Genomic DNA, 19938 nt, shown 5'->3' on the forward strand with positions numbered 1-19938 from the left:
CAAAAATCTGGCTTCTATGTACATGTCTTGCTTTTCCCTCTCGTGATTCAAATGGCGAAAACCCCATAAACCCTAACATCTGGTGCTACTGAGTGATCGTCATGTTTTCTTGCGGAACGAAGAAGAGCAATGCTCGTGTTCGGAGAGAGCAAGGTCGCGGTTCGGCGGTGGCAGATTCTCCGGTGACTCCTGCGCGAGCCTCTTTCAATGACAGCGCCGTTCCCAATCGCCCTAGCTCCGGCACTCCTGCTCCTTGGGCTCCTCGTTTATCTGTCCTTGCCAGGTACTCGTTCATTTGCTTCTTTGCCGAAATCTGCCTCGAAAATCGCGTTCTGCTTCTGACTCTTTTTCGTTTTCCGTGCGTAGGGTTCCTCAGGTCAACCGAAGTGGAAAAGGAGACGACGCTGATCCTACCAAACCTGTTTTCGTCGGCGAGTTTCCGCAAGTGGTTCGAGATGAGCAGAACGTTTTGCTGCACAAGCGAATTCCTGGTGAAACAATTTGACCTGTCTCTTTACTGCGTTAGTTGGCACGTGTTTTAATTCCTTCAGATTTGAAGTAAATTTGGTTTGATGTGTTTGAGACTATGGTGTAACGCAATGCAGGCGAAGATCGCGCGTGTGGTGGGATTGACAAGTGCACAGCACTCGCCTGGATTATTTGCGGGAACAGGGTCTACCTATGGAGTTATCTGTCCCCGGCACCCTCCATGAAATGTGTGATCCTTGAAATTCCTGTGGATGATGCGGATGTTAGCAGAAATGACGCTGGTAGTTGGTTGCTTCGTGTTGTTAATTGTGATGTCGCTTCTGTGGGAAGGAATGAGGTTGCCAAACAGTGCAACTCTGCTGCTGTAGTTTTGTGTAATTGTCAAACTCGGGCTGTTTTTTATTGGCCAGACATTTATTCTCAGCTGCTTGCTCCGGTAAGTAGCATAGCATCTTCCAGTGAGCTGGGGGCTGTTTTTACTTCTGATGGGAAAGCTTCCTTCAACCGGCAGCGGCGACAAAGTAAGCTAGCAAGTGGTCCGAGTGGATTGTTCACGTTTAACTCTATGATTGCTTCTAGTGTTCCCAATCATAAGTTTGCATGTGTTGCCCTTGCGTGTAGCTCAAGTGGTGAGCTCTGGCAGTTTCAATGCACTCCTAGTGGCATTGAGCGAAGGAAAGTGTATGAAAATATCATGCATTTCCATCCTCAACGGGGTGAGTCAGTTCAAACTGTGAGCAATGTCGGGTACCCAAGGTCTCTGACTTGGGGTTGCCCGCATTATTCTATCCAGGAAGCAAATAGGCAGTTCTTGGTATTGACGGACCATGAGATACAATGTTTCAAAGTAGAGTTTGATAGTGATATACCTGTTTCTAAGCTTTGGTCTCAGGAAATAGTTGGAACAGATGCTGAGGTTGGCATTAAGAAGGATCTGGCTGGTCAAAAGAGAATATGGCCTCTTGATATGCAAGTAGATGATCATGGTAAAGTCATTACTATTCTTGTTGCAACCTTCTGCAATGACCGGATTAGCAGTTCAAGCTACATGCAGTATTCTCTCCTGACCATGCAATATAAATCGGTGCTGGGTTTAGAGACAACAAATGACAAGGTTTTAGAGAAAAAAGCGCCTATTGAGGTGATAATGCCAAAAGCTAGAGTTGAAGATGAAGATTTCTTGTTTTCCATGAGGCTTCGGATAGGGGGCAATCCTTCAGGGTCTGCAGTCATAATATCTGGGGATGGAACAGCAACTGTCTCCCATTATTATAGAAACTCTACACGACTCTATCAGTTTGATTTACCCCATGATGCTGGTAAAGTGCTAGATGCTTCAATCCTTCCTTCTGCAGATGATTATGAAGAAGGTGCATGGGTTGTATTAACAGAGAAAGCAGGAATATGGGCAATACCAGAGAAAGCTGTCATTCTTGGAGGGGTGGAACCACCTGAGAGAAGCTTATCTCGGAAAGGAAGTTCTAATGAAAGATCCGCACAAGAAGAGATAAGAAATCTTACATTTGCAGCTAATGTTGCTCCCAGAAGGGCTAGCTCTGAAGCATGGAGTGCTGGGGATAAACAGAGGACGGTTTTGAGTGGAATTGGACGAAGAACTGCTCAAGATGAAGAATCAGAAGCTTTGTTGAATAATCTTTTCAATGAATTTTTATCATCTGGTCAAATTGATAGGTCTCTTGAAAAGCTAGAAACTTCTGGTTCATTTGAAAGGGATGGGGAAACCAGTGTTTTTGTACGGATGAGCAAATCAATTATTGACACCCTAGCTAAACACTGGACAACTACCAGAGGTGCAGAGATTTTAGCCATGGCTGTTGTTTCCACCCAACTCTTGGAAAAGCAGCAGAAACATGAAAAATTCCTTCACTTTCTTGCCTTGTCCAAATGCCACGAAGAACTGTGTTCTAAGCAGAGTACGAAATCTGCAGTCTATTCACCAAAAGTTCATTTACTGTTATTTGATGCTCAGACATTTTTTTTTTTACAATCATACTTCCTTATCCAACTAGTTTAATCATGTTTGAATTGGTCCTAAGTTGTTACATGATGTGGAAGTGTGACTCGTATAAGCTTAATTTATCTGCCAACCTCCTTTATAAAGTAAAATTAATCAGCTGCCTCCTTCGAAGTATTTGTTCCAGATTGTGCTGATGGTAAAAAATAGTCAGATTTAGGATGACTTTGTGCAATGTATATCATAAGTAATGCCACAGAGTGTTTTTTCACTAATAACTTTTTGACTTCTATAAATTGCGTGAAATGCATATGAATATAATCTCAAGTATCATCTAATGCTCTTTTGACTCTGCGTCATCTTATGCTGTGACTAAATGATTAGAGGCTTAGTTTTCTTTATTTCTTAACCTCACATGTGAGTTTTTATAAAAGAGTAATCTTGATAATAGACGGAAGTAGTAAATTATAGATTTGGTTGTTGACTAGATGCCTTTTGTAGTTTACATTTTAGGTATGCACGTGGATTCTTGATCCTTGTTGTTTGACTTCTTAGGGTGGGATTGTATGTGAAGGCACATTTATTTATGATTTTGTTAATTGATGAATCTGCCAATCTTTTTAATTGATGTATAGATTAAGTCAGTGAATAAATAATTATAGGTTTAGGTAAAATGCAAGATAAAAGCAGCACATTGACAACAAGTGGATATTCCATGACTGTATGATGCTTTTTTGATTGCCAGGACATGCCTTGCAAATTATTCTAGAGCACGGTGAAAAGTTATCTGCAATGATTCAGCTGAGGGAGCTACAAAATGTGATCAGCCAAAATCGATCAACTAATGTTGACTCCTCAAATTCTAGTTTGGACATTCAAATGTCAGGTGCCCTTTGGGACATGATACAGTTAGTTGGTGAGCGAGCTCGTCGAAACACTGTCCTTTTGATGGATAGAGATAATGCAGAAGTGTTCTACAGTAAGGTTTCAGATCTTGAAGATCTCTTCTACTGCTTAGATAAAGAGTTAGAATATGTAATAAGACCGGAGCACCTGTTAGTGATCCAGATCCAGAGGGCATGTGAACTCTCTACTGCATGTGTTACCATAATTAGGACATGCTTCAACTATAAGAATGAGCACAGATTATGGTATCCTCCACCTGAGGGTTTAACACCTTGGTATTGTCAACCTATTGTACGGACTGGGATTTGGAGTGTTGCTTCTGTTCTGCTTCACTTGTTAAATGAAACATCTGGACTTGATAAAACCTCAAAATTGGACTTGTATAACAATTTGGAAGCACTAACTGAAGTCCTACTTGAGGCATATTCCGGAGCTGTTACAGCGAAGAATGAGCGTGGAGAAGAACACAAAGGTCTGTTAAATGAATATTGGGAGAGACGAGACACCCTTCTTGAATCTCTATATCAAAAAGTTAAAGAATTTGAAGATGCTCACAAGGTTATTATTTTATTTTTCTTACGCTAGTTATCCTTGCAATCCTGGTGTGGAATTGATATATGTTGTTCAATTGGTCTTTTGTACAGGATTCGTTTGAAGTTGCTGGAGAGCAGAATGACGAGACCATAATGAAGCTTACTTCACATCTGCTATCAATTGCTAAACGACATGGATGTTACAAAGTTATGTGGACAGTTTGTTGTGATGTGAATGATTCGGAATTACTGAGAAATATTATGGTATGCCTGATTTTATTCATTGTTGTCATGTTGTGCACTCAAGTTGGCATGTTGCTTTTATTCCCTCTTTTCTAGGTATTTGCAGATTGAATGATTTTTTTATTAACATATCAACCCAAATATTCTGTTACTAATTGGGGTTAGGGTTTGAAAAGAAGTCCCCTGGGAAGAAATATTTGCACTTTTCTAGATCTATTGTCTATAAAGAAGCAATGATACGGTTTTATCATGATCTAGAGCTGGAGTCAGGACTCAAAATGCCTCTTTAAATAATAAAGATCTATTAATTAAGAATCAACCGTAGACCTCAGTTCCACCAAATTTTTACAGCTCCTGTTCTCCTTCATTCTATTTAAACCTTTATATATTATTGGAAAGAGCTCTCAAGGAAAGACTATGCAAACAAATGTTGACCAGGCATACGGAAATTTCTTTTATCACATTCTTCACCAATGTTCAAGCACAAAGTAACATCTGATGTTTATTTTATTTTATTTTTGTGAACTCTTAAAACACAAGATATACCAAAAAATTGCCTGATTTTGGGCACAACACCTGAAATGAGTTACTAGTAGTAACTAAGTCGTTTTCAGTTGCATTGCTGACAACCCCCAATGTCAAATAAAACTTTGGCCTTTCACGAAAAGTTGGTTACTGGAAAATGATAATTTATGATGTCCATTTTTTCAGAAATTTATTCTTGCTTATGTCTCAACGGTTTGTGTGCAGCATGAAAGCCTGAGTCCAAATGAGGGATTTAGTTACTATGTCTTTAAGAAACTCCATGAGAGCAGACAATTTTCTCAACTTTTAAGGCTAGGGGAAGAATTTCCCGAAGAGCTATCCATTTTCCTGAGGGAGTATCAAGATCTTCTATGGCTTCATGATTTGTTCCTTCATCAATTTTCCTCTGCTTCAGAATCACTTCATACATTGGCGCTGACACAAAACATGCATTCTAATTCAGTCGCTGAAGAGAAAGAACAGGAGTGTCTGAAGACGAAACTAAAATTGACTGACAGAAAAAATCTTTTATACCTATCTAAGATTGCAGCCTTTGCAGGTATAGTGCTGTGTGTTTTTCAACCGTATGGAGATTACTTTCTTTCTCTTCATTCTATTTTATATTTCTTTATATCTCTTCAAATTCTGATAGTAACTTATGGTTGCAATCAACTTTTAATGTTCAGTTTTATTATTTATGGCTGCAGCCTTTTTTCACTTTTATTTATTTTTGGGAATTGGTGAACCTATAACGGATGATGCAATAGGCTCAACATAACTCATTGCAGTAGACTTTGATACCATATTAGATATTAGGTTTAGGCCTAATTCAATCTTAAAACCGATTTATAAGATAAAGTTTGCATCCTACATGTATATTATGATTTGGCTATATCCCTAGTCAATATGGGGTCTCCGACAATTGTTATTTAAATTCTAATTTGTGTTATTTTAATCTATGAACACTGACTGTTTAGTAAGTTAAATATCTACGTTATTTTGGGGATGAATAGACATTAATAAATTGCATTTGCTATAAACAAATCCTTTTCTTTGGTACAGCTGGCAAAGATGCTGATACTCAGGTCAAGGTCGACCGCATTGAGGCTGATTTGAAGATTCTGAAATTACAGGTAAATTTGAGTGACTTCTGCATAGAGTCTTGTGTGACTGTTTTATTTGCCCTAGAGGTATAAAAGATTAGTGAGTTAATATTTGCTTTGTTTCATGAGAACTTGGTTTGCTCTGGTAAATAAACCTTGTTGCACTCTTTTAAAAGTCCTCTTTATCCTTATTTATGTGTTTTACTTGTAGGAGGAAGTAATGAAGCGTTTTCATTCCATTGAGGATACGCAACTAGTAGAAGATGAACCGCTTCATCCTCTAGACTTGATTAACTTATGTCTGGAAAGTGAAGATCAAGAGCTCTCACTGTGGGCCTTTGACGTTTTTGCTTGGACTAGTTCCTCGTTTCGGAAGATAAACAAAAGCCTTTTGGAGGATTGTTGGAAAAAAGCTGCTAGTCAGGATGATTGGAGTAAATTCCACGATTCATACACATCTGAAGGATGGAGTGACCAGGAAATTCTGCAAAACTTGAAAAATACCATACTTTTCCAGGCTTCAAGTAGGTGTTATGGACCTCGAAGTGAAACATTTGAAGAAGGGTTTGACCAAGTATTACCCTTGAGGCAAGAAAACATGGAGGGTAGTTCAGTTGAAACAATATTAATGCAGCACAAGGATTTTGCAGATGCTGGCAAACTTATGCTAATGGCAATAATGCTTGGTAGCGAGCATGGTGGTGACCTGAGAATCGAAGAAGGGCCTTCCCCAATGGATTAGCGTGACATCTGGAATATGCATTTGTTGTGATACTTCCTCTTCCATGCACTGCATTCACTACACAACCCTGCCGTAATCACAAAGACGCCAATATCGAAAGTGAAATGCTTCTTGCATACGGTTTTTGCATACCACTCCGGAAACATTATTGTTTGGTAAATGAAAATTGGTTGTGATTTTTTTTTTTTTTTTATATTCAAAACAAAGAGCAGTGTGAGAATGGGGGCAGTTAAAATGCCTTGCAAATAACATTGTTGATATTGAAATCGAAATTAACTAGATCATGTCAGTATAGGGAACATCAGTGTTTTTATTACTGGTGAAAATATATTAACTGAAAATGAAAACAAGTGCTTAAAAATGTGCCAGTGTCATCCAATCTAAATATTTGAATATTGATAATTTTTTTCGTTCTTAGACATCAGTGAGACGACCTAGTTTTGTTTCTAATATTTGTTTTAATAAATGTTTCTAGAAATATATTTCTGATCACTGTTGGATATTTAGACTAACCTTGAAACTGGAATCTCAAAATAGAAAAAATTGATACAAGTGAAGGGAAAATAAAATAGAAAGAATGTCACTGTTGGATTTCTAGGGAAAATAAAATAAAATTATACTCCATCAACTCATAAGACATATGAAGTATCTCTCAAATCCCTAAGCAAATATGATTATGCGGCAAACAGAAAAGATAATTGATTTATGAATAACACGAATCTACTTTAAGAATATACTACAAGAGATACGCGGAAAAGAAAAGAAAAAGAAACATTTCGACGATGAAGAGTTTGGTAAAGAGAAGGGTAGAAAAAAGATAATTGTACACTCCATTCAAATTTTCTTAAAATATACAAAAAAAATGATATAAATCAATATATCATTGTTTTCAAAAGCATGCACAATAAAAATAATAATAATAGAAAAGAGCCTGAAATCCTTTTCTTTTTCAGAAGTGGTTTTCAATCTACCTTCTTAATTTGGATTAAGGACAAAGGTTAACAAAATGCTTTTTAATGTTTTTTAATATTTTTATCCATTAATATTTGTTAAAAAGGTTTATATCTTACTTTATGTATAATAAATTATTATAACTTTTATTTGAAAACTTTACTTATTTTATTTTTAATGAATTTCACTATTAATTTATAACTTGTTAGTACATTTTAGAGTGTTAAAAATACATTTACCCTTTATTTAATATAATTTGAGATTCCGTTTAGAAGTTAGAATAGTCCAAGAAACGCGTAGAATCATATTTATTTTAATCACAATAGGTTTGCTAGAACGGTTGAATAAATGAGCTCAAATCTGAAGTAAGACAACAATACTTAAAAAAATCAAAGATAAGAAAACAACCGTTTAAACTGTCTTTTAATTATAATGAGAATCTTTGTCACTTCATAATTTATCTTACAATGATATGTGAAGGTTCACTCACTTACAAAATTATTAAATTCTTTACCAATTTACCAACTCATAACTATTAATCGAATAAATTATGCTGTTATCAATCAATAACTTCATATAATTTTTTTTAACCTAACTATGGACTTATAATTATGCATTACACAAATGACATATAAATAATATGATAAAATATAAATAACAAAAAAAATTATATAATACATCGATGGCAGCTACAATCACTTAAATTAATTAAACAAGCTTCCACATAAATTAATTTTATGTTATGTTATTTCAATGTTTTTATTTTCAATTGTTTATTTATTTTCATTTAAAGTATATATTAACAGAATATTATTTTTACGATTATAAGTTTATAATAATTGATTATTTACTTTTCCTAAAGCATGTTTGTGACGCGTCCTTCTAATTTTTCATTCTAGAGCACATTTGGGTTTTTCATTCCCACAAGAAGCAAAACGCGTGTATGTAAATTGCATTATAATTTCCTTTACTTTAAAATTTTAATTTTCAGAAGTTGCGTCTAACCCAACAGTAGCAAGGATGCAAGGTGACAGACACATCTCATCCGTTCACACATTTTAACATATTTCTCAACACATCCCAACTTGACTCTATAAATTTGAGCCTTTTTCAGTGTCTTTATACATCACATATTCACTTGTTAGATTTGAGCAATTAAGTTAGCATTTTTAGAAGTGTCTAGGGATTCTGCAGAAGAAAGAGAGAGAGAGAGAGAGATGAAGAGTGGTTGATTGCAGAGTGCAAGAAGAGAATTGAAGTGTGATATAATGTCAAAATAGTATCTTTTTGCCTTCTTGCTAAATTCCAAACACCACGTTTTTTTTGTGAGGATCGAGGTTGTCTAAAAAAATTCCACTTTTGGATTTCCTTTCCTAGAAAAGATTGTCCAATCATTGTTGCTGTTTTTGTTTTTCATCTTGCTGCCAAAATAAGGAATTAATTAACCAACTGTCACAGAGACATGTCCATAGAAAGCATGTCCTCAGCTGGTGGTGATGGTGATGGTGGTGCCAGCATTGAACTTGGTGCTTCCTTACTTGGTTCTACTACCAAGGGGAAGTACAACAGGATATGGCGTAAGAGTTTATACATAAGGTTCCTCATCTCCGTCAAGAAGCCATCAACTTCCGGTGGCAACCATGAGTCTCTGCCATCACCACCATCTCCTGCTAGTAGAACTTCCTCTTCCAAATCCTATGTCACAGTTGATATAGAAGAGTGCATTAGCAGTGATACTGATGGAATTGTGAAGGAGCAGGACTTGAATTCTCTTTCTGGGCTTGGGGGTCAACGTCAACGCACACAGGTAGAAATTCATCCACATATTTGGTTGTTTTGGTGGTGTTTGGTAGATCCCCTGTGGTTTACACTCACCGAACCGAACTAAACTTTCTGAATTTTTGGTTTATCGAAGTGTTCAGGATGAATCTACTACCTCTTGTTCCTATGTGGGTGTGTTTTGTTGATGTGATTTTGTGTTTATGAACAGGAGCGCGGTGTTGTTGATGAGGGGAACCCCACTGTACGGTTACCAGTTCTTGGAATAGACTTTTCCAAGTCTTTATTGAAGAGCTACAAATGCAACGGTTGCACAATTTTGATGCTGTTGGTCTCGGCTGGGTTGTCATTCGCCATAGGCTTCAAGCAGGAGGGACCTAAACATGGTTGGCATGATGCTGTTGCTATACTGTTTGCTCTTCTCCTGCTGGTTCTGGGAAAACCATTTGCAAACTTTTTGTGTGAGAGGAAAAGGTTGAAATTGAAGGAGAGAAAGCACGAGTTGAAATCCATAGTGAAGCGAGGTGAAAAGACGCTAAGGGTTTCCGTATCTGATATTCAGGTGGGAGAAACGGTGTGCTTGTGGCCAGGCGATGAGGTTCCGGCAGATGGTGAACTTGAAAGTGATGGCATCCTTGTGGTGGAGGAGTTTGGGGTAAGGAAAATCAAACAGAAGGGGAAGGATTCGTTTCTTGTAGCTGGTTCAAAGGTGATCGGGGGCCAGGGAAGGATGTTGGTAACATCGGTTGGAACCAAAACCAATTCTGAGAGGAAGGGTTTGTTGGAAAGACAAATTGAGAAGCCAATTTCTTACATTGACATGGCTGCACTTTTTATCTCTGTAGTGGTTGCATTTGTGGTGTTGATTCGCCTAATTTGTGGAAAAGATGGGAGCAATGCAGGGTTGCCAGAAATTAAGGGGAAGGTCTCAATTGGCGTGCTGATGAAAGTCCTTGAGAGAATTTTTCTGAGACCCCAAGGAAGGGTTTCAATTTTGACAGGTCTTGTTACTGTTGCAATACTTTGCGTTCAGCATGGAATGCCGCTTGTGGTTACAATTTCTCTCAAGTACCAGATTGAAAAGGAAGTGCAAAGCCAAGATGTAGTTCTTAATGATTTGTCCGCTTGTACGACAATGGGGTTGGTAACTGTCATCTGTGTTGATGTATCAGGGGAGCTTGTATCTAAACAAATGGAGGTTAGCAGAATATGGATGGGAGAGGAATATATCAGCATGGTTGAGGGATCAGAAATAGAAAAACCTGTTCTTGACATGCTTAAACTGGGGGTTGGTTTATCAGTCCTTGCACCAGAGATTTATCTTTCCCCTCTGTTCAATTCACTTGTTTCTTGGGCAGAAACAACATGGGAAATGAGCATGAGATCTTTCACAGAAGAAAAATTTGATATTCTTAAGCACAGCAAATTGGATTCTGGCAAAGAAGGCAGTGGAGTTTTGGTGAGAAAAATTGGGGACAGTGAAGTTCTGCACTTGCACTGGAGTGGAGCAGCATCTGAAATTTTGGAGATGTGTTCACAATACCATGACAGTAAAGGGAATTGCCACGCCATGGAAAACCAGAAAATAAAATTTGGGAAGGTGATTAAACAGATGGAGGATAGTGGTCTTAGGTCAATTGCTTTTGCATATAAACAAACAGATGGAGAAGAACTTGAGCAAGAAGAACTGATCTTGTCAGGACTGATAGGCCTGAGAGAAACTAGTCAAGAATCCATAAAATCAGCTTTGGAAAATTTCAGAACTGCTGCAAATGTACAGATCAAACTGGTCTCGGAGGATGGCATCGAGAAATTGGAAGGAATTGCTCGTGAACTGGGACTAGAACATGGTGTTGTGCTAGAAGGTAAACAACTTCAGGATTTGAATGAGGAAGCTAGACTGGTCGAAGTGGATCGAGCCCATGTAATGGCAAAATTCCTTCCTGAGGACAAACTTCTCTTGATACAGTGCTTGCAAAAGAGAGGCATGGTGGTTGCATTCACTGGGACAAGGTTGATAACTAGTTTAACTTCAATTCTAAAAGTAGCTGATGTGGGGATAGTGCTTGATTCTTTGGATAGAGATAGTTGTGACATATCTATGAAATGCTTCAGTGCATTGGAACCTGTTGTGATAGCTGGCAGAAGTAAATACCACAATATTCAGAAGTTCATTCAACTTCAGTTGACATGTACCATATCAGGATTAGTCATAACCTTGATCACAACCTGTACTGGAGATTCCCCGCTTGCACCGTTCCAGTTGATTTGGGTGAATGTTTTTGTGTGCATTCTGGGTGGCCTAATGATGGTAATGAAGTTAACCAGCGAGGAAGAACTTGTTAAACAACCATCTGATGACAGGAACCAAAACATTATAGCCAAAGAAATCTGGAAAAGCATTGTGATTCAGGTACTATATCAGACTTGTGTATCAATGATACTTGAGTTTGGGGGACATGTTACTGACAGGGAGAAAAAAGTTCGGGAAACCATGATCTTTAACACCTTCTTGTTGTGCCAAATCGTCAATCTGCTCAACACCATGAAGTTGTTGAGAAAGGAAGTTCTTGTTCAGAGCTTGTATTTCTTGGGGGCCTTAGTTATCTGTTTTGCAATGCAAGTGGTGGTGATTGAGTATGCTAAAGGCCTATCAGATTGCATGCACCTGAATGCTACGAGATGGGGTATCTGTGTCATGATTGCTGCTCTTCCATGGGTTCTTGAGTGGAGCATGAAGAATATTCTTCCAGTTATTCTGAATTCCAGCACCAATTATTCTTCAGAATCCAGTACTTCACCTTCTTTCTTTCTTTCTCCATCTTTTCCATTTCTGATGCTACTTTTGTTCCCAATAGGACTAATTTTTAGTCAAATGGGAATGGACATGACAATTCGTTAGTGGCAGGGATATCATCAACCTTACACGCCCACTGACTTTAGTCTGTGTATAGTATTGTTGCTGCATATATGTATGTCATCATTTTGTTTTGTACTCATCATAGATAAAGCCTCATTAATTCATCATGTCTTTCCCACTGTAAATCAATGTGAATTAAAGCAATTACAGATTTATTCTATGTAGTTTCACTACAACTTCTTGTTTCTGTGTACATGTCTCCATATTGTCTCAACAGGTGCATGGTTTACCAGGTTTGCCTCAAAAAAAAGGTCTATGAAGTTTCACTACAAAGTATTTTTCTTCTTTTGTGAACTCTTTAATGCGTCTGAAAGATATCGAAATTATTATTATATACAAGTTTAGAGCAAGAGAGGATAAAGGTAAATCTTCTAATACACAATAATTCTCGCGTTTAGGAGTTAAAGTGAAGAACAGTTTGAATATTTTTTGCTCTTTCAGCAGCTGGAATGATTTTTAAAGCAAAATCATGATAAAGTTTAAAACTTTAAAACCGAGAATATCTTTGAGGTGCGGTTGTTGAAATTTTTTTAACTTTCAATATAATAAATTTCATGTATTTTTTTATAATAAGTATTATTACTAACAATTTCGATTTCTTGTGGACCCTTTTTGTGTGGCTTACGTTAATCATTTTTGAGTTGTGCATATCGTCATCCACAATATCATAGCACTTCTAGCATGGCCCCCATCACCCTTCGAATTTCATTCTCCACAACACACTCACAGAACCAAAGAAAGAAGAGACCTTTGACCACACAACACAGCCATGGCCACCACTGCTTTCCAGCAATCAGCATTCTCTGGTCAAACAGCTCTGAAACAGGTCAATGAGTTCGTCCGCAAAACCGGTGGTTCCGGGAAAGGTCGCACCAACATGCGCCGTACCGTCAAGAGTGCTCCTCCGTGCATTTGGTAAGTGCTCCAATTGAATCCATGAACCTTCTTGTTATACTACAAAATGATGTTAGTATTTGCTCGCTCAATTTCCTCCTTGTTCAGGCCTACTCTACATTCCTCGCGAACCTTCCCTCGGAATCGAAGACTCGTTGTCAAAGCCTCTTCTTCTTCTTCTTCTTCCGACGACATTTCTCGGAGCAGGAGACGCTTCCTCGCCGAAACCGCCGCAATCTCGGTTTCGCTTCCTCACTTTCCGGCGAGGGCCGAAGACACGCTCTCGGAGTGGGAGAGAGTGTACCTCCCTATCGACCCCGGCGTCGTGCTTCTCGACATCGCGTTTGTCCCCGACGACCCCAACCACGGTATCGTAAATTCGTAGTATTCTCTCGCTTCGCCTTAGATGCTGTTGTTTTGGTTTGAATTAGAGTTGAATGAATGAACGGTGTTCGTGTTTTAGGTTTTCTTCTCGGGACGAGGCAAACAATTCTTGAGACGAAGGACGGAGGAAACACTTGGGCTCCGCGTTCGATTCCCTCTGCCGAAGATGAAGATTTCAACTATCGGTTTAATTCTATCAGTTTCAAGGGGAAGGAAGGGTGGATAGTTGGAAAACCAGCGATTCTGTTGTACACTGCTGATGCTGGAGAAAGCTGGGAGAGGATACCTCTCAGTGCTGAACTTCCAGGGGATATGGTTGATTATGGCTACCCTTATGATTTGTTATTCGTTCTATTACTAATATTTGTGTTCATTTCTATGTTGTGAAAATTGTGCTGAAATGTAATGGGATGTATTACAGGTGTACATAAAAGCGACTGGTGAGAAGAGTGCAGAGATGGTGACTGACGAAGGTGCAATATATGTCACTGCTAACAGGGGTTACAACTGGAGAGCTGCTGTTCAGGAAACTGTGTCAGCTACTCTTAACAGGTGAGTTTCCAATAATGCACAAGTGTATATCTATGCGTGGAACTGTCATCGATATGGTGTAGTGTAGTAATGCTATTCTTTCAGAATAGTAAGTGAAGATTAATAAAATTGAAATGTTTGATTTTTTCTATGTGTTTGTTTGTTGAAAAAGTTTGACATTCATTGGCTTTTGTATTATGTGAATGTTGAACATTTTCAGTTTTATACGTCAAGGCATTTATCTATCTGTGTTACTTCTTCTTCAGAACAGTTTCTAGTGGTATTAGTGGTGCAAGCTATTACACTGGGACTTTCAACACTGTTAATCGCTCTCCAGATGGAAGGTATGTTGCAGTCTCAAGTCGAGGCAACTTCTACTTAACCTGGGAGCCTGGTCAGGTGAGGATTTTACTTCAGGATGAATTTCTTTTTCTTTTTTTTACCTCTGTTGTGCCTGGAACTTGTGCTATGCCTTTCCTAGAATTTGAATTTTGAGAAAATGTTGGCCTGAAATGAAATTGTCAATATGAAAATTCTGAAGCAGCAGCCATAAGCTGGTCAGGTGGAAGAGATTACATCAGTTTATTTTTCTAATTAAAATATTTTCTTTGATGCTGGGTCGTCTTTGTTGTAGGGCCCAAAAAGTGATGTACAAAACTTGCCTATTGGATTTGTCCTAGAATTTCTTTTTTGTATATTCTTTATTTTGTTTTCATCCAGTTGTCCATATATAGAATATACCTCCAAGGAAAAAACAGACAAAATCAGAGGATTTTCTCTGTTTCTTTTTCACCAGCTTTTTTACTGTACAAAACTTTTCGTCCTTTCTCAATGCATAATGATTCTAAAGTGTATACTGATGCATTAGCTCTTCCACAGGATATATATCTCAGATGGTAGCTCGTATAGATTATTTCTTTTTTATTTAACCATGAGATATCACATTGGTTGGTGATTTGTCTTCTGCATAGTATTTGGTAATAATAACTGTTTTATTATATTTTATTTTCAGCCATTCTGGCAGCCACATAATAGAGCAGTTGCCCGAAGAATACAGAACATGGGATGGAGAGCTGACGGTGGTCTGTGGCTTCTTGTTCGTGGAGGTGGTCTTTATCTCAGCAAGGGCACCGGGGTAAGTTAGTTGTTTTTTCTCTTTTTTATATATCGATTAGTTATTAGTGAGATTGTTGAATCCACAATCCTCGCACCCACCCTCATTTTAAACTCTTCAAACGAACCTTATAGTTCCCAAATGTTAGTGGAGAGAGTTGAACCCACCGTTTCTCCTAGATTCTCTTCTAACTTTTACCACTAAGTCAATCTTATAGATCTGGACATTGGGGCAAGTAATTCTGAGAATGCATCCCACAGTATGAATGTGAGATAACAATCTTTCATTTCACTCCTTACCAATGGATAATCTTTTCAATAGTTTCTTAAGTATTAAATTAGCTTTGAATTTTGTTACCTTCCTCACTCGAACATTAGTGCATGTCTAGAAATGGGTTGATTATGGAAAATATTTATTGCCCTGACACATAATAAATTTATCATATTTATCTGTGTCTCCAGTTCAACTAGCCCAAAATGTTTGAGTTGCACCTTGTTAAACTGGGGAGAAGTTGAAGAGTGTTACAAGAATGAAAGCCTTTTCTAAGAAAGCACTAAAGTCCTTGAAACGTTTTTGTTTTTGTTGTTATTGTACTAAATAGGATAGATATCTAAAGTGATGAATTAAAATCTCTTGATAAAAGATAGTTGGCTCTTGTTGCACTTTCTTCTTGCCGCTTCATTTCTTTTCAATTATGAGCAAATATATATTGTTGTTTCAGTTAACTGAAGAATTTGAGGAGGTTCCTGTTCAAAGCAGGGGTTTTGGCATTCTTGATGTTGGATATCGTTCAACGGTAAAGTGTTCCTTCACTCAAAGAATTGATTTCTTAAGCAAGCAATTCTTGCAGGTTCCAAAAGAAAGAAAGAACATTTGAAATATGAATGCTGCCTCTACAGTTCTTGCAATATTTTTTTCTTTTTAATTTTTAAACCAGATCAATGCGAAGTCATTCTTTTATGTATATATATATATATATATATATATATATATATATATATATATATATAATTTGCTAAATTATTTATACAGGATGAAGCTTGGGCAGCAGGAGGAAGTGGTATTCTTTTGAGAACTACCAATGGTGGCAAGTCATGGATCCGTGACAAAGCTGCCGACAACATTGCTGCAAATTTATACTCAGTGAAGTGAGTCTAGCTATTACCAGCCTCAAATTTATAACTGAATAATGATATTTTAATCTATTTTTTTTATTTACTTTTAATTCATCATTTCACTTCAATCATTCTTAGATCATTACGTTGTACCATTAAAAATAAAAGATCATCAAAATAGATAATTGGAATGGTAAATTAAAATTAAGTCAAAATATCATTATGCTATGTCATTTTATCTATCTTTTAAAAGCTAAAAAATAAAATTTACCTGCCCAATCACACTGGGCTCCACATGTTACCTTACTTTATATTTATATTTGAGTACATCACACTCATTTCCCCTATCTTTCTTCAGATTTTGTCTACCCTCATGTTTGGAGAATTGAGAAAACTCCTTAATTGTTTTAACAACATCACACCAACACCCTTATAAATTTCACCAATTTCTCCTAATTGTTTGAAAAATGTTATGTTTGCCCTTATAAAGAGGTTGTTTTGTAAACTTAAAGAAAACAAATATATTATGTGCAATCTGAAAAAATATTAGGGGATGTCAATATAATTTACTCTTTGTATTTTTATTTGTCTTTATGATACTTTTCAATTTTATGATAGATGGAAATTTTCTAGGAAAGAGTATACGAGAGTTTTTGGAATTGGTTAGTGTTATTTTGAAGATTATAAAACCTGTGTGAGTAAAATCTTGTTGTATACTTGATGCAGGTTCATTGATGAGAAGAAGGGATTTGTATTGGGGAATGATGGAGTCTTGCTTCGCTTCCTTGGGTAGAGTCATTGTCTCGAAATCCCAATGGGATCACTAATTGAAAGCAAGAATTTTAAAAGAGTCGTTACTATATTTTATTCTAAAAAATCTACGGAAAATTAAGAAATATAATACAAAACCAAATTTTGAATTAGTAATCGATTATGTCTAAGGATGGTATTAACACCTACCACGTAATTAAATGTGTAAAAAGAGATGAAAATTTTCAAAATATTTAATTTTTTCAAATATTTTGAAAGAAGCATTACTGCTCATGATATAATAAACTTCCTGTCCAAATATTTTAAAGTAAGCATTACTACTCATAGGTAAATGTTTAATTGAAAATTTTATACAAATTAAAATTTGTACTCATTTATATACTTTATAAATTAATATATATTTAACCATTATGTTCTTCAAATCCTTATAAATATTCTTTGATAAAGAAAACAAAAGTATTAATGAAAATACAAAAAATGTCTAATGTTTACTTTTTAAAGTAAGAAGAAATCTTTAATAAATATACTTAAACTTTTTTAAATAATGGTTATGAATCTAGGTTGAGTTTAGGTTGTGTTAACTCTCTATAGGATAAGGATATTTTAACCAATTTTTTTTATCTAATTTTAACCTATTACTTCAATCATTATTAGATCATCTATTTTTTATTTATTTTAGTGATGTAATGTGATGATCTGATAATGATTAAAATGATGACTTAAAAATAGATAAAAAAGTGAGTTAAAATATTATTATTTTAATTATTATTATTGTTTTTCGAAAAGCATATCAATAACATTAAAGGAAAAAATAAATAACCTTTCTCTATTAATGATGTTATCCTCATAGCTCTCCTCAGTTGTTGTAATCTTACATCTCAACAAGTGATTCTGAAATCTTTTACTCTTTTTGGATTCCTAGAGATGCTAATCACTTTGTGAAAATGTTGTTTTACTGGTATCAATGAAACTTCATTCATATTTATGTGAAAACTATCATATGGCAGTAATAAATAAACAAATCACCAACACATAGTCTAATAAAGATTGTAAAAGATAAATTAAAATTTCAAATGGTTACATATTATAAAATTCTACGATGGACATGTATTAGAGCTTGTAAAAGTCTTTTTCAAAGAACCAAAATTTTTAAAAATAGTAAATATTTTAAGTGATGCTTCCATTGCAATTTTGTAGATTTTAGTTTGTCTATCTTAAATTCATTTCCTTTACTGTATTTTAAATTTACTAAATTATTATTTAAATTTGGGATTATCATTGAAATAGTTGATAAAATATTTCATCACAACTTTATTTTTTAATGCTGATCTATACGATAACTTTTGCAAGGTTTTTTTATTAAATTTGACATTTTAAGATTTTTTTTTTCACTTCACCAAGTTTAAGATGAAATAATGAACTTTATGAAAAATGACGTGTTTAAAAAAATCGAGCTGTTTTGGTATTTTATCTGATGAGGAACACGAAAATAAAGCTGGGCTTTGGGAAGCAAATTGAATGATGAAGAATTAAAAAAAAGAAATATAATACGGAACTTAGAATGAGGGTCACCAAATTAAGATTGATATTAGTTATAATAAAAAACATCATTTAAATACTCATTATTTCTTAAGATTTTGATTTGTTAAAATAGGCATTTAAAAGCAATCTTATGCACTTAATGCATAGATTAGCAAACCCGATAATAAATAATTTAAAAAATGCATTACTTATTTTATAGAAAATGGCAATAATTTTGACATTTTTTTCTATTGATTATCTAAGTTGTTCATTTTAATCTTATTTAAAATTTGTATTGAAGGTTTAAACAGAAATTTTCAACAGTATTTGTGATGTTTTTAACCTTATTTGATGTGCTTTAATTGTTTTTTTCTAATTCTCATCTAATTACAACTTATTTTAGAATTTAGATTTACTATTGAGTATTTCGTGTCCTTATAATATTTCTTCAAAATGCAATGTTATACATGTATGTTCATGTTATAAAATATATTAATAAAATATCTATATTAGTAATTTAGTACATTTTAAAAACAAACAATACAAAAAAAAAAAAGTTTAGAATCTAAACTCCTTCTTCAATTGAAAAATTATATTATGATTCTATTTTTTTACATTCATCTTTTATCTTTGATGTAATTTTGTGTAGATCATTGATTCTTCTAAAAGAGAAGATAATGATATATTAATCAATAATACACACTAAATTACGTTAGAAATTAAAAATAAAAGTCAAAAAATGGAAGTTATGAAATCATTGTCCTTTTCAATTATAAATAGGATTAACCAAAAAACCTATAATATCATTAAATTCCAACTAAAACTTCAAGCATTTGTTCTCATTTCATACACGATTTACAACATTTACATATAAAACTAAATTCTCTATTTTCAAACAGTTTTCAATGATATTCATTTGTGATTTTTCCCACTCTTTTTTTTAACTGTTTGCTTAAAGCTAACTTTTTTTTAGTTTTCAGACGAAGCAAAAGAGGTCAATATCTCTTCCAAAGTACCATGTTCTAATTCCCACATAAACCAAATTTGTAATGTAGCAGAATTGAGCTGCCACCTTGAGCTCTTCGTAGCCGAGTATTCTGTTTGTGGTTTCAGATTCTCAGTAATTTGTTTTCTTTGAAAAGAAAAGAAGAAGAAAAAGAATGTGATGGGTCATGGGTTCACACTGTAGAACGAACCCAACCCAACCCAAACTATCTGCAATTAAAAGATGATATTTTTAATTTTGATTTCTCAGACATTGGTGTGGACCCTTTTTCTGTGGCTTACATTAACCCTCTCGAAAACATCCAACGAAGAAGATCTTTGCATCCACGTGGCAGAAGCAGAGACAGTTTAGCAGCACAAAATATCAGCATGAGAATCCACATCCAAATCCAGAACCAATGAAGTGTTGCTGAGTTGTGCATATCCTCATCCACAAT

The 19938-nt window shown here is 35.5% G+C and overlaps 3 protein-coding genes across 4 annotated transcripts; all 3 read left to right on the forward strand.

Moving 5' to 3' along the window:
* LOC114194109 (Nucleoporin, Nup133/Nup155-like protein) lies at nt 1-6877 on the forward strand. The gene is made up of 8 exons (XM_028084171.2): nt 1-283; nt 367-491; nt 606-2423; nt 3210-3928; nt 4015-4167; nt 4897-5230; nt 5734-5804; nt 5986-6877. The coding sequence occupies exons 1-8, from the start codon at nt 102-104 to the stop codon at nt 6514-6516; spliced, it is 3933 nt and encodes a 1310-aa protein (XP_027939972.2). The 5' UTR covers nt 1-101; the 3' UTR covers nt 6517-6877.
* A 1661-nt stretch (nt 6878-8538) lies between these two features.
* LOC114194566 (putative calcium-transporting ATPase 13, plasma membrane-type) lies at nt 8539-12698 on the forward strand. Of its 2 annotated transcripts, XM_028084891.2 has the most exons (3): nt 8539-9274; nt 9458-12038; nt 12384-12698. In XM_028084891.2, exons 1-3 carry the CDS (start codon nt 8930-8932, stop codon nt 12509-12511), a joined length of 3054 nt encoding a protein of 1017 aa, XP_027940692.2. In that variant the 5' UTR covers nt 8539-8929; the 3' UTR covers nt 12512-12698. The 2 variants fall into 2 exon arrangements, with proteins under 2 accessions (XP_027940692.2, XP_027940691.2); XM_028084890.2 differs by lacking the exon at nt 12384-12698 and having other exon boundaries at nt 8547-9274; nt 9458-12330.
* A 164-nt stretch (nt 12699-12862) lies between these two features.
* On the forward strand, nt 12863-17131 carry LOC114194567 (photosystem II stability/assembly factor HCF136, chloroplastic-like). The gene is made up of 9 exons (XM_028084892.2): nt 12863-13081; nt 13169-13428; nt 13524-13759; nt 13866-13996; nt 14242-14374; nt 14988-15110; nt 15811-15885; nt 16122-16237; nt 16931-17131. The coding sequence occupies exons 1-9, from the start codon at nt 12936-12938 to the stop codon at nt 16995-16997; spliced, it is 1287 nt and encodes a 428-aa protein (XP_027940693.2). The 5' UTR covers nt 12863-12935; the 3' UTR covers nt 16998-17131.
* Nucleotides 17132-19938: the final 2807 nt, after the last annotated feature.

Source organism: Vigna unguiculata, chromosome 8 (assembly GCF_037176805.1).
Source record: "Vigna unguiculata cultivar grain cowpea cultivar isolate G323 ecotype 2 chromosome 8, ASM3717680v1, whole genome shotgun sequence".
Classification (NCBI taxonomy): domain Eukaryota; kingdom Viridiplantae; phylum Streptophyta; class Magnoliopsida; order Fabales; family Fabaceae; genus Vigna; species Vigna unguiculata.